General features: G+C 60.0%; 1 protein-coding gene across 1 annotated transcript in view; it reads left to right on the top strand.

Moving 5' to 3' along the window:
• The window catches only part of SND1 (staphylococcal nuclease and tudor domain containing 1), a gene marked incomplete at its 5' end in the record, with an annotated part of 277,106 nt that overhangs the window by 32,030 nt on the left and 230,963 nt on the right, over window positions 1–14,113 (top strand). The window contains 3 exons of the mRNA XM_089777623.1: window positions 4,201–4,359; window positions 5,016–5,122; window positions 5,482–5,572. Of these exons, the coding sequence (XP_089633749.1) occupies window positions 4,201–4,359; window positions 5,016–5,122; window positions 5,482–5,572 (357 nt within the window). The remainder of the gene's footprint in view (window positions 1–4,200; window positions 4,360–5,015; window positions 5,123–5,481; window positions 5,573–14,113) is intronic.

The raw sequence follows: 14,113 nt of genomic DNA, 5'->3' as shown, positions 1-14,113 counted from the left end.
TTGAGCTCAGCAGTGCCACTTCTCTCCAGAGTCTTTGGGATCCGCTATCCCGGAATAAGTCTGAGGGCAGCCGTGTTAGTCTGGCTCTGCAAAAGCGCAAGGAGCCCTGTGGCACCTTAGAGACTCACAGATGTATTGGAGCATAAGCTTTCGTGGGCAAAGACCCGCTTCGTCAGATGCATTGGTCAGATCCCGGAATAGCCACTTCCAGCCGCCCTGGATAGCGGGCGATGGCCAGTCCCCGTCACAGCTCGGGCCATGCTTCCTTTCACCGCCGCCCAAGTTTGCCTCCTTGGGACGGGGCTTTGTCTCCAGCCCTGCCTGCAGTAAAGCCACATGTTCTGGGACCCGTCTCGGTGACGCCTTCCTTACCGCCCCAGCGTCAGCCGGAAGAGCCGGCCAGCGGGGGCGCTCAGAATCCACAACCTGCGTTCCCACCATCAGGACAAGGTCTAGCAAAGCCTCCACTTCAGATTCATCCCTCACAGCTTCTCACATGAGTCAAGCCATCCACATGGTACTTTGTTCTCAGCCATTTGCCTCCAGTGGGGAGAGGCCTTTGTTCTCTGGATGCCCAAAGAGCCCTGGCCTTTTATCTGCAGACGCCTACGCTGTTTCCATGGCAGAGATCTCAAGGTGTCAAGCTACATCCGTGCAGAGACTTACAGCCAGAGAGCCACTTGGATTATCCTTCCTTCCCTGCCACATCTCTCCCGTGGTGCGGGTGAGGGCTTATTTCAGTGTGAGCAACTCCTGCTGCCTCTGAGGGGTCTGGCAGTGACCTGGAGTGCCTTCGGTGGGACAGTGGTTCTACAACCCGCTGTCACTTCCCTGTCCTTGCACGGGGCGCGTCCCTCCTTCCCCTGTGGACCAGCACTCGAAGTGGGGGGGTGTCTTACCTCTACTGGAGGCCGAGATGGATGGTCCTGGCCTCCCACACCTCTGTTGCAGCGTATCTGGATGTGGTGAGGGAATTGCGGAGGCATTGGGTGGGCTGGGTGCCTGAGAGCTGTGGTAGGGGTGTGCTAGCGACACTGCGGGCCAAAGCGGTTCCAGACTCTCGCGTGCAGTGTGCATACATGTCCCATGTGTGGAGTAGCAGGGACCTCCCTTTCTCTCACACCTGGCCGTTGCTGCTATGGCAGCAGAACCCGACTGAGCAGGCCCCGGGGCCGGCCTGATGCTCTTGCGGGTGATGCGTTCCTTGCCCCGCCTAGCCGGGGCTGTACCTGCGGTACTGTGCATGCGGGGGCGCTTCCCTCGGCCCGGGGTGGAGCGTGGCAGCTGTAAGTGTCCGGCAGCTCCCCCCGCTCTCAGGCGCAGCAAACGGTGCCAGGAAAGCAAAGCGTGGGAAATCCCACTGGTACTCGGCATTCTGCCCAGGCTGTTCACTGGACGTGGCCTTCCCCTGCCTTGCTCCAGCCACGGCTGCCCAAAGGCCCGCGCGAAGTTGTTGGTTCATTTGAACAGTCCAAAAGGGAGCAGCCCATCCCCTGCGTGCTTCCCTCCTCGGCACCCAGCTTTCAGCCCTGGAAGGGTAGGCGTGCAGGCAGGCAGGGGCCTGGCTTCCAGGCAGGTGCTGAGCATCGGGCCGTGGCAGGGTCTCCCCTCAGGTTCCCCTCATAGACTTTAAGGTCAGAAGGGACCATTATGATGATCTAGTCTGACCCCCTGCACAGTGCAGGCCACAGAATCTCACCCACCCCTCCTAGAATAATCCTCTCACCTAGATCTCAGATATTGAAGCCTTCAGATACTTTGAAGACCCCAAGATGCAGAGAATCCTCCAGCTGTGATCTGTGCCCCATGCTACAGAGGAAGGCGAAAAACCTCCAGGGTCTCTGCCAATCTACCCTGGAGGAAAATTCCTTCCCGACCCCAAATATGGCGATCAGCTAAACCCTGAGCATGTGGGCAAGATTCACCAGCCAGACACCCAGAAAGTTCTCTATAGTAACTCCTATCATCCCTCCATTGACCTATTTCCCACTGATAATGAATGGTCAATTAGTTACCAAGATCATGTTATCTCATCAAACCATCCCCTTCATAAACCCATCTAGTTTAATCTTGAAGCCAGATAGATCTTTCGCCCCCACTACTTCCCTTGTAAGGCTGTTCCAGAACCTCACTCCTCTAATGGTTAGAAACCTTCGTCTAATCTCAAGTCAACTTCCTACTAGCCAGCTTATATCCATTTGTTCTTGTGTCCACATTGGTATTGAGCTTAAATAATTCCTCTCCCTCCCTGGTATTTATCCCTCTAATATATTTAAAGAGAGCAATCATGTCCCCCCTCAGCCTTCTTTTGGTTAAAGTAAACAAGCCAAGCTCCTTGAGTCTCCTTTCATAAGACAGGTTTTCCATTCCTCGGATCATCCTAGTGGCCCTTCTTTGTACCTGTTCTAGTTTGAATTCATCCTTCTTAAACATGGGAGACCAGAACTGCACACAGTATTCCAAATGGGGTCTCACCAATGCCTTGTATAATGGCACTAACACCTCCTTATCTCTACTGGAAATACCTCGCCTAATACATCCCAAGACTGTATTAGCCTTTTTCATGGCCATGTCACAATGGCGGCTCATAGTCATCCTATAATCAACCAGGACTCCGAGGTCCTTCTCCTCCTCTGTTACTTCCAACTGATGTGTCCCCAGCTTATAACTAAAATTCTTGTTGTTAATCCCTAAATGCATAACCTTACACTTCTCACTATTAAATTTCATCCTGTTGCGATCACTCCAATTTACAAGGTCATCCAGATCTTCCTGTATGATATCCTGATTCTTTTCTGAATTGGCAATAGCTCCCAACTTTGTCATCCGCAAATTTTATCAGGACACTTCCACGTTTGGTGCCAAGGTCAGCGATAAAAAGATTAAATAAAATTGGCCCCAAAACTGATCCCTGAGGAACTCCGCTAGTAACCTTCCTCCAACCTGACAGTTCACCTTTCAATATGACCCGCTGTAGTCTCCCCTTTAACCAGTTGCTTACCCACCTCTCAACTTCCATATTAATCCCTGTCTTTTCCAATTTAACCAATAATTCCCCATGTGGTACTGTATCAAATGCCTTACTAAAGTCGAGGTAGATTAGATCCACTGCATTTCCTTTATCTAAAAAATTCGTTACTTTCTCAAAAAAGAGATCAGGTTGGTTTGGCACGATCTACCTTTTGTAAAACCATGTTGTAATTTGTCCCAATCGCCATTAGCCTCAATGTCCCTAACTACTTTCTCCTTCAGAATTTTTCCCAAGATCTTGCATTCTACAGATGTAAACTAACGGGCCTATAGTTCCCCGGGTCGCTTTTCTCCCTTAAAAATCGGAGCTATATTAGCAATTCTCCAGTCAAATGGTACAACCCGAGTTTAGAGATTTATCAAAAATCATTACTGGGTGTGCTGTCCCAGAGCCCCAAGAGTAATGATGGAATTGCACAGCTGTTTCCCTCGGGGCTAGCAGTGCTCACTGAGGGGTGCCCAGTGTCCAGTGTGTGGGGGCAGGGCCGGATTAAGGCATGGGCTAGCCGGGCAGCTGCCCGGGGTGCCTGATGGCAGCTGTAAGGAGCGTGCAGCACCCCTTATAGCTGCAATCAGGTGCCGTGCTTCTGGATCACTGGCTGCAGCAGCTCCCGGCGGCCACCCTGCAGCGGCCACCTGGGGTGGGGGCCGCGTTAACCCCCGCAGCGCCAACCAGCAGCGCCCTTCCCCCCGCAGCTGCGGGGCCCTGCACGGCCAGGCCCAGCCCACCCCGGGCTGCACGCCAGTGGTGGTAGCCAGGCTGGGCACGTGCGTCCTGCCGCCACCAGCTCCACTGGCGCGGCGCGGGACCGGGGCCATGCATGCGCCCTCCCCCGACCTGGGGCGCAATTAAACTGTCTGCCCGGGGTGCCGGAATGGCTCGGGCTGGCCCTGTGTGGGGGTGCTCCAGTGTTAGAGCTCTGTCGTCCCGTCACCCTGTCCCGGGCTCGCTGCAAGGTCTGGTCACCCAACACCGTGAGCAAGTACAGGAGCCGCTCCCATGGCATGGCCCCTGCATTCCCACACGGGCACTGTGTGCTGGAGACACTGTTCTGAGTGGTGTGGTCCCCCCTCCCTATCCCGGCTCCAGACTTCCAGCTGCCGAGCAGCCTGCCCCACCAGAGGGCCGACGGCTGCGCCCCCCTAACTGCCCTTGCCTCCCCTCCGCAGTGCCCCACCTTCAAGCGGGAGGCAGATGGCACCGAGACCCCGGAGCCGTTTGCGGCAGAAGCCAAGTTCTTCACCGAGTCGCGCCTGCTGCAGAGAGACGTGCAGATCGTCCTGGAGAGCTGCCACAATCAGAACATCCTGGGCACCATCCTGCACCCGGCAAGTGGGGTGGGGCAGGGGTCAAGGGGCAGGGCAGCGCTCTGGGGGAGAGGACCTCCTCCTCTGTCCTGGCTGCAGGCCTGGCAGGCCCGGGCGGAGCATGAGGGGGTGTCCAGCTGTTTGGGCATCCAGGGTCAGAGCGGCCCAGGAGGGCTGTTGCCTGCCCAGCACCCCCCACAGGTTGTGTGTTTTCCTGTCGGCAGGATCCCCCCTATGGCGGGGTGGGGGGAGCTCACCTGGCTCCTGCTGGCCTGGGGTGGCTGCAGCTGGCCAGCGAGCCTGGCATATGACCCCTTCTCACCAAAGTACTGCACCCCCCAGGAGGGGGACTGAAGCCAGAGCCCTGCTGCCATGGGGGGTGGAGGCAAAGCCAAGGGTCCCCCCAGGCCTAAGGCCTGTGACCTGAGCGCCGCTGTGGGGGGCTGAAGCCTTCAGGCTTCCACTTTGGTTGTGGGCAGTGGGGCTCGGGCTTCAGCACGCCTAAGCCAGCCTTGGCAACCCGCTTCGGGGCCCTGGCTGTTGGTGAGCTGCCGGCATGGAGCCAGGGCTGTGCCTGGCCCGCACCCTCCACGTACTGCTGGGCCTGCCGAGGGGGGTCTGTCCCGGCCCTGGCGCTGGGGTGGATACTGACCCGCTCACCCCCCCGCCGGTTCCAGAACGGCAACATCACGGAGCTGCTGCTGAAGGAAGGCTTTGCCCGCTGCGTGGACTGGTCCATCGCTGTGTACACCCGCGGGGCCGAGAAGCTGCGAGCAGCCGAAAGGTAACTGGCTCCCCTCCCCCCAACGGGGCCTTACCCAGCGGGCCCTTGCCTGGCTCACGAATCACATCCTTGCCCTCCCCTGGCCCAGAGCTACGGGGCGCCTGTGTTTCTGGCTGTCCAGAGCCACTCCCTGCTCTGTTTGGCTAGAGGCCCGTGGGGCTGGCTGGGAGGGGGTGCCAGGCATTGGGGCTGACTTAGGCTCAGAAGTTGCCAGCTGGGCCTGCATGCTGGGCACCGGTGCCAGCTGGCCGTGTGCGGGTGACCCTCTGCAAGGGGCTTGGCCGCCTCTCCCGTGCCACCAGGCCGTGGGCCTCTGGCAGCCCCGGCTCTGGATGCTGACGTGTGTTGCTTTGTGCCAGGCATGCCAAGGAGCGCAAGCTGAGAATCTGGAGGGACTACGTGGCGCCCACCGCTAACCTGGACCAGAAGGACAAGCAGTTCGTTGCCAAGGTGAGCGCCTCGCGGGCGAGGAGGGGACTTTCCGTTCAGGCTCTTGGGACTCGGGCAGAGCGTGGGAGGGAGCCCCGGAGCACGTCTTGCTGCAGGTTTCCCAGGGCACTGGCCTTGGCTCCGGACAGAACGCTCCCCCTCTGCCGTGTGCATGCAGGCGTTGGGCCTTTCCTCGAGCGTGGCACCCACTCACGGCTGCAAGCGGGGGATGGGTCTGGATGGGCGGTGGGTGATGCTGGGCCCTTGTAACTTACAGCCCTGGCTCCTGGCACAACTGATCATGAGCTGTATCCTGAGTTGGTGAGAGGCTTCCTTCCCCCCCGCTGTGGGCCGCAGCAGTGCCCCCCCCCCCCCCAATAGGCAGCCCTACCCTCAGAGGCCAAGGGGAGCTGAATCAGCAGCCAGTGAGTTCTGCTCGTTTAGCCCTTCGCACGTGGGGGTGCTGGCCTCTTGTCCTGCCCTCCGTCCTGCTCCCTGCACCCACTGTGCTCTGCCTCCCCCCCCTGCGTTCTCTGCTCCAGCCTCCCCTGGGCAGACCCTCGTGTGCCGCAGGGACTGAGGGAGTGGAGGGGCATGAGGGTCTGTCAACCACCCGAGCTGCAGATGGGGCGGAGCCCTGGCACTGTCCAGATGACACGGGGCTTGGCCACGCTGTGGCCACTGGGGAGTGGTGCATGGACCGTCCCACTTCCCCTCTGCGCCGTGGCCAGTAGAGGGCGGCCTGGGCTCACGGCAAGGCTCACTGGCCAGGCGGCCTCCCGGAGCGGCCTGGACCCCGGCTCACGGCGGTGAGGAGGGCAGGGATCGTGCGCTCTCCTGTGTCAGGGCACAGGTGGGGTTATCCCCACAGCCCCTGCTGCAGGGCTCCTTGCACCTTCCTCTGCATCCGCTGGCCCTGGGGGAGCTGAGCCACGGGGCTGATCTGTGCGTTTCGTGAGGCCATGGCTAACGGCCCCGGCTGAGACCCAAGCCCCACTGGGCCAGGGGCTGTGGATAGGCGGGCCCCTGCCCCCGGAGCTGAGGGCTTCCCAGCCCAAGGTGGGGAGGGGAGGACTCGAGCCAGGTCACAGGGCAGGTCTGTCGGCCTCTCCCTGGGCTCCCTTGGGCTAGCGCAGCATTGCTGTGTGCTGGCCCCGGGAATCGCATCCGCCTGCTGCCTGGAGATGGGAAGGGCTGGGAGAGCCACTAGGTGGCGCTGTTGCTGTGTCGTTCGGCTGCCTGGATCCCTGCTGCCGGGAGGTGGGATTCGGCCGGAGAAATGGGCAGTCGGATTTTCTTGGAAAGTAAATGAAGCCTCTGCACTGCTCCTCCCCCACTCTTTGGGAACGCTCCCAGCGGCGGCCCCCCCTTCCAGGGCACCGCTCCCTGCCTCTAGGTTCCCAGCCCGTCGGCTGTCTTGGAGATGGAGTTCCAGCCTCGCTCCCGGCTGGATTGCCGATCGGCCGCAGGAAGCTGGCCTGTGCCCGGTGTAGGGGAGTGCCTGGGCTCCCCGCTCGGAGTGCACGTGGCCGGGCTCGGCACCCTGTTCCTGGCCCTCGCGCCCATGCTCCAAACGTGGGGCTCCCCCACCCAGGCCTCTGTGGGCTCCGATGCCGCGGGCAGCTCCAGCGCAGGGAGGATCCTAGGGCAGCAGCTTAGCCGAAGGCTGGAGGAGGACGCGGCGGCTCTGGGAGCTAGGACCATGCCCGTTGTCGTGGCTGCTTAAGGCTTCAGGGGCTTCTCTCCTGCTGCTGCCTCAGCACAGCACCGGACTCGTCTGACTGCCCTGGCCGGCAGCCCTGGCCACCCAAACACGTCCACCCCCAGTGCAGCTAGCTCAGCCCTGGAAAGCGCCCGTGTACGCGGTTCCCAGCACCGGGGCAGGTGGCTTACGGAGCGCGCTAGGGCCAAGCCCTGCCGCATGTCAGTGCAGCCTTCACCTCAGTCCCTTCTCCCCTCCCTGCAGGTATGTAGCCACCCCAGGGCGCGGCTCTGAATTGCAGCCTCACTCGGAGCCCCCAGGTCAGTGGAGACTAGCCTGTGGGTCTGGCCCTAGACCTGGCATAGAAATGCAGGGCTGGAAGGGACCTTCAGTGACCCTCTAATCCACCCCCGTGCAGGGAACCGCCTCCAGCACTGGACTCAGCAGTGGGGGACACCTTCCTCCTGCCTCCGACCTTCCTCCTGCTGATGCATCCCAGGAGACCGACTCGTTCACCCGGACCCGCTGCCCCTGCTCCTTGGCAGCCACGCTGCCGCTTAGCCACTTGTCCCCCAGCGTGCAGCTGGCTTTGGTTTTGCTTCCCCTTGTCATACGTGGGCCTTGCCTTTGAACTCCGCTTGCGACTTCAGACCCATTCTGTCATTGGTCCGCTTGCATTCGAGCCCTGTCCTCCACAGGGCTTGTAACCCCTCCCGGCGTGGTGTGCCTTACACGCGCACTCCCCGCTCCGCTAGCCACGCCAGGACTGGAAATTGACCCCTCACTAGAGCGCTCTTCCCCGCCTGGCAGAGCTGTGGGCTGCTAGAGGCCGCTGGCTGGCTAGCGTGTGCCGAGGCAGGGAGGGGATCGGGTCCCTACTGCAGGAGGGGGGGCGGATATGTGCCAGACTGAGCTCGTGGTGCTGGCTCCGAAACCTCCGTTAGCGCTGGAGGTCCCTTCTGGCCCTGCGTGTACCAGGGTGATGCCTGCTTCTGGCGTTGGCAAGGTGCCACCACGGCCCTGTCTGGGAGCCCCTGAAGGTGGAAGTGACCCGAACCTGGAGCAGCACCCCTCCCTTCTCGGAGCCGCCACCCGGCCTGGGGGCTGCGGCCAGGGCTGGATGAACCCCGCCAGCCATCTGGGAACAGGGCTCTGCATGGAGCCTTGTCCGCATGGTCTCAGGCAGCTCGCCATGTCGCTGCTCAGGGCATGCTGGGAAGGCCCTGGCCTGGCCGCTGCCCTCCGAGGCCCCAGTGAAGAGACGGCCCTGATGTATCCGGCCACTGCGCTGGCTAGGAGTTAAAGGGCCAGGTGACAAGGCAGGGCTCTTCCCTCGCTGCCCTGCCCACTAGGCGATGGTGCAGGGCTCTTCCCTCGCTGCCCTGCCCACGGGACCCAGGGCACCTGAGTGGCGCATGCGTGTGTGTGTGTGTGTGTGTGTGTGTGTGTGTGTGTGTGTGCACGCACTAGCCTGTGTCCAGTATGTGTAAGTGCAGGACCACACCAGGCCAGAGACCCCCTTATTGTGCAAGGTGGCCGAGTCCGTCCGCGCGATAATCACAGAACCCACCTGGCACCGCATCTGACCCCTGTCTTGGGCGGGGCTGTGAGGCTAAACAGCAGCGGAGAGGTTGGGGACCCCTCCCCATCGTAGGGCCCCGGGGCCTGGCCTTCAGCCTGAGCCCAAACGTCTGGACTGGAACTTGCCAGCCTTGCAGCCCGGGCCAGCCATGAACACTGGGATCTCCGCGCCGTGGAGACATGCCCTCCGTGGGCTGGCCTGCTTCTCTCCTTGCTGTGCTGTCTGCCTGAGTCTGAGCCGCTGGGCAAGGCCGCAGGGAGGGGCCTCCCCTCCAGGGTCGGGGAAGCAGCCGGCGCAGCTTGCTTCCAGCTAGGGGATGGGGTTGGAGGAAATCCATGTCGCTCGCAGGATGCCGTCTGGGGCATCTGTGCCCGGTGGCTGCCCCCGGCGTGGCTTGGACCCACTCCAGCTGCGCTGCAAGGGTGGGTTGCAGGAGGGCCCCAGAAACGGCTGCCTGCCTCCCCCCAAATTCCACTTAGCGTTTCCTGGGGCCGGCAGCAAAAGGCCCCTGGAGGTGGAGAGACCCGGGGGCCAGCCGCGGGAGTGGGGTGTGGAGAAGTCAGGCCGTGTCACTGCCGGGTTGCTCCCCGGGAGAGCTGGGCGATCCTGGCAAGGGACTGCGCCGGGCACCCCTCAGCTGTCAGGCTCTTGCACTCCGTGCAGGCTGGCCCCAGGTCCCGGCGGGGGGAGCTCTCCCTGCCCCTCTGGGTTAGGAGGCAGGATTAGGGGACCTTGCTTTTCAGCGTCACTGCTTGTTGCCGTGTGCCGGCTCTGCCGAGAGCGGCTGTTTCCTTCCATCTGGTCCCCTGGGCGCGTGTCTGCCTTCCCCTCCCCCGCGGCGCCCGTTCCAAGCACGTCCCTGGTGCGCTCAGGTGTCTTGTGCGCGGCCCCCGGCTCTGCTCTGCTGGGACCAGTCCAGAGGGCCGGGGGCGCCCGCAGCCTGTCCCTCGGCCAGAGCGCGCCGGCCCAGGGCTGTCACTCGCGCAGCCAGCGGCTGGAGTGGCACCTGCAGAGGGCGAGGGGTCTCAGGTTCCTAAGCTGGAACTCAGGATGGGGTTTCTCCAGCTCTGCCGCTGGCCCGCCAGGTGACCGCAGGCGGGTGGTGCTCGCCAGGCCCCCCCACGTGGGGACGCTTCCTCCCCCTTGTCGGTTGGATCGCACGCTGCTGGCCAGGGCACTGCATTTGCTGCATGCTTCCCATCGGTCTCTTCGCCCCGCCCCTCGTCTCCAGTGGAGCTGAGCTCCTCGGGGCGGGCCTGGAACGCAGATAACGGGCCCTCCCGGGCTGTGCCGTTACCGGGGCTGTGCTCGTGGTGGGCTCTACAGGCAGCGTATGGCCGCCCTCCCTTTGCCTGCTCCCAGCCTCGCCCCCAGCTCGGGCCCCTAACTGTGCTGTGTCCTTGCCTGGCCACACCAGGCCTGTCTTCTGCTCACATGCAGCCTCAGCAGAAACATGCCAGCCGGCCTTTCGGAAGCAAGTGGCACTGATCTCAGTGTCAATGCTTGGTCCCTCTTCCTCGCGGAGAATTGCAAGTGACAAGGGAAATGAGGACAAATGTCGGCGTGCTTGGAAGTGCAGGCGCTTCAACGGACGGGGTCACGTGGGCCGCCCCTTGCGAGCCTCCCACGGAAGGTGCTTGATGAGCACTCATCAATCCTCCCGTTGTCCAGGAGCGCTTGCTGCCTCTCCCATGGGGGAGCTGAGCCAGCCAGAGCTGGGGACACATCAGGTGGCTTCCCCCTGCGGTACCTGCCGCCTGGCCTGGCCCTTCCACCTGCCTGTGTCAGTGTCCCACGGAACCTGGTGTGCCCAGCGCTGGCTGCTTGACAGCTTGAGCCATCCCCGCGCTGGCAGCCGGGCCTGGCGGAGGGAGAGAACCTCGCTTAGTTGACACTGGTGTCGTGTTACAGGCAGTTCCTCCAAGCATGGCAAATTGGCTTTGGGTAATTTCAGATCCTGCTGCCGCCGTGTTCAGATGATGGGAGGAAAGCGAAAGCACTGATTATTTCTTTGGTTCATTTGCGAAGCATCCAGGGTTCTGGCCCTAAATAATAGGTTTTAATTTGTCAGATAAACAGTGGGGGTGTAGGAGGGAAAAGCAGCAGAAAGAATCTCGGCGGGATTCAGAGGCAATTCCTCCCCCTGAGCACCGGGACATGCAGCTACCCGGTGCGTGGGGAGGGGGAGAGGTCTGGCTGTCACGGTTCTTGGCGGGGAATGTGCTTGGGTGAAGTTTAGTGCTGCCCCGTGAGTGAGTGAGTGTGTGCGCGCCCGCGTGCCCCCTGTGAGCTGTAACCCTGGGCACTGGCAGCTTTGGCTTCCAAGCATGACTGGTACCGGGAGTGCGCAGGGATGTTCAGGGCAGCTGGAGTCATTAGGGGGGCAGCAACTTCCAGACTTGCTCACCGACCAATGGGGGGCTTAGTCGGCCAGCCCTGCTTCCCCTGCGCCTGCGTCACTAAACACAGAGCTAAAACTTGGGGATGCCTGGAGATGCCACAAGGGGCTGGATTTCCCCCAAGGCGCTGAGCAGCTGCACTGCAATCCGTGTCCTGCCCATACTCGACGTCACTGGTAACTTAACGTAAGCCAGGGCCAGTCTGCTCGCGCCCTCTCGATCCTTTGCCTCCTGTTTACGGTGGTGGATCCAGCCCGCGCACGCAGGGGCTGTGCATGGTGCCTTGCTGTGCTCCCTGGTACCTGCACCACGGCGGTCGGAGAACGGAGCTGGGCAGGAATACCAAACGGGCAGTGGTGGAAGGCTAGAGGCCAGCAGCTCATTTGAGGTGCACGGAGCTCTGGCCAAGCCCTGCCTTTCCCCGGTCGTGCCCCCAGCACTGCCCCGTATCCGTGCTTCGTGCCACGGCTGCAGCAGTCGTCACAGGCCGAGGAACTGCTGTGGAGCACTCCGGGGACGTGCGTCTCAAACACTCACTACCACACACAGGAGGCTGGTTTGCCTTCGCTGCACTGCTGTGAAAGCCAATCTTAATCTGTTCTAACATTGATCTATTGTAGATGCAAACACACCTAATACGCCCATTAATCTCCTAAAGCGCACGTTCAATAAGACAGTCAATGCAGGTGCATTAAATAGTCTTGCCTCACTCAGTGCTTGACAGTTCCTGCTTGGTAAAGGGACAGGGCTACCCACTGACTGTGCACCTGATGGAGCCCTTGCCTCATTCAGCACGTGAATTTGCTGTCGATTTCCCTAACAGTTCAGCTAGGGATACGCAGAATTCCGTGGCAGAATGAGAACCGCTTCAAAACACAAGCCTGGCCATCAGAGAGCGAGGCCATCAGAGAGCGAGGCCTTCCTGCCGCGGCCAGATCTGACTCGATCTTTGTGGGACGAAGCAGGTCTCCTACGCCTCACTCTGAGTTCGCTGCCCTAGCTGTGGAAAAGGGCAGCGCCTCTCACTGTGCTCTGCTCCCATGGGCTCTCAACATGGCTGCACCGTCCCTCCGCACAAAACCAGAATGTCAGGCTGGGAAATGCCACTTGCCGGGGGAGATTTCAGGGAAGGGGTGCGCGTCAGCCACGCAACCCTGCAAGAGACCAGCTTGCTCTTCGGCTCTGGGAACGGTGCCCTGAGCATCACCGCACGTTGCTTGCGGAAGATAGCCAGTGCACCTTGTAGGGGCCCATTAACATGCCTGCTCTCGTAGGACAGCAAGAGGGTGTTAGTGAATTGTGAGTAGTTGTAGTAAGCCATAAATCCGGTGTCGGTAGCTCATGAGCTTTCGGGTGTGTCTAGATTACAGGCTTTTGTCGACAAAACTATACCTACGTCTACACTACCGCTGAGTTCTGTCGACATAACGTTGACAGAACTCAGCAGTTTGGTCGGCAGTGGTAAACCTCCTCCTACGAGGAATAACGCCTTTTGTCGACAGTTGTTGACAAAAGGTGTTATTGCAGCTACACTGTCCTTTGCGTGCACACTCATGTCGCCAAAGCGGCTTGCTTTGTCGACAGAATGGATGTCGTCTAGACTCTGTTTGTCGACAGTATCTGTCGACAAAAGCCTGTAGTCTAGACGTACCCATTGTCTAGCAGAGGAACGATTTCGAGTGTCCAGCCTCGTGGTGGCTGTTGAGAATCGGGACTGAAGTCAGAGTGGTGGGAGCGTCTTTCCCAGACTCGAGGAAGAGCTCTGTGCTTCAAAAGCTTGTCTCCAGCAGAAGTTGGTTCAATAAACACTATTAGCTCACTTCCCATGTCTCTCTTCTGGGGCCAACACAGCTACGACTGCTTTATGCCTTCTAGTGTTCGAGTCCTGCATTTAGTTCACTGGGAGTCGGCCTGTAGCCATTTCAGTGTGTTCCTTGCCAGCGGTTTGAGGTTCTTGAAAGTAGTCACTTGTCTCCCCCGCCAGTCAACTGAATCCTTTGTGGGACATTAATACTGTCTTGGGTCTCCTGGGGCCTCCCTCTGAACCTCTGGCAACGTTTGAAGTTCAAGAATAAGTGCAAAGTGCTCCACGTACGAAGGACCAATCCATTTCTCACACAGAATGGGCAGCGACGGTCTAGGAAGGATCCTGCAGAAAGGGACCCAGGGGGCAGAGTGGGCCACAAGCTGAGTTGAGTGACATTGCTGCAGAAAACCCAAACATGATTCTGGGCTGCATGAACAGGAGTGTTGTGAGCGCGAAGTCATTCTTCCACTCTGCTCTGTGCTCATTAGGCCTCAGCTGGAGTCGTGTCCAGTTCTGGGCGCCACATTTCAGGAGAGGTGGAGAATTGGAGAAGGTCCAGAGAGCAACAAAATGATTAAGTCTAGCAAACATGAGCCCTGAGGGAAGACTGAAAAACGGGTTCGTTTAGTCTGGAAGAGAGAAGACTGAGAGGGAACATGAGCGGTTTTCAGATATCTAAAAGGGTGTCACAAGGCTGTGGCCTCTTGAGGACAGGACAAGACACCAAGGGGCTTAAAAGTGCAGCAAGGGAGGTTTAGGTTGGACATTAGGAAAAACTTCCTGCCTGTCAGGGTGGTTAAACACTGGAATAAGTTGCCTGGGGAGGTCGTGGACTCTCCATCCCTGGAGATACTTTAGAGCAGGTTGGACTGACTATCCCTAACTACCTCCAGATGTCACTTGGCCCAAGCTCTCTATTTGCTAGTGTTAAGTTGTATCCTGCCCCTGAGGAACATTGTCTGGACATGCTGCAGATCAGACAAGGTTTAGCGCTTTATCTGGGTAGGACCAGAGTCGTCTGCTCTGTCTTTCGTCCCATACGTGGACCCCCGGGGAGGGCCCGGCGGACTGT

The sequence above is a fragment of the Pelodiscus sinensis genome, chromosome 1 (assembly GCF_052426305.1).
Source record: "Pelodiscus sinensis isolate ZL-2025 chromosome 1, ASM5242630v1, whole genome shotgun sequence".
In the NCBI taxonomy this organism is placed as follows: Eukaryota; Metazoa; Chordata; order Testudines; family Trionychidae; genus Pelodiscus; species Pelodiscus sinensis.
Note: the sequence above shows the minus strand (reverse complement) of the source record. Positions and strands in the feature narration are given on the sequence as shown.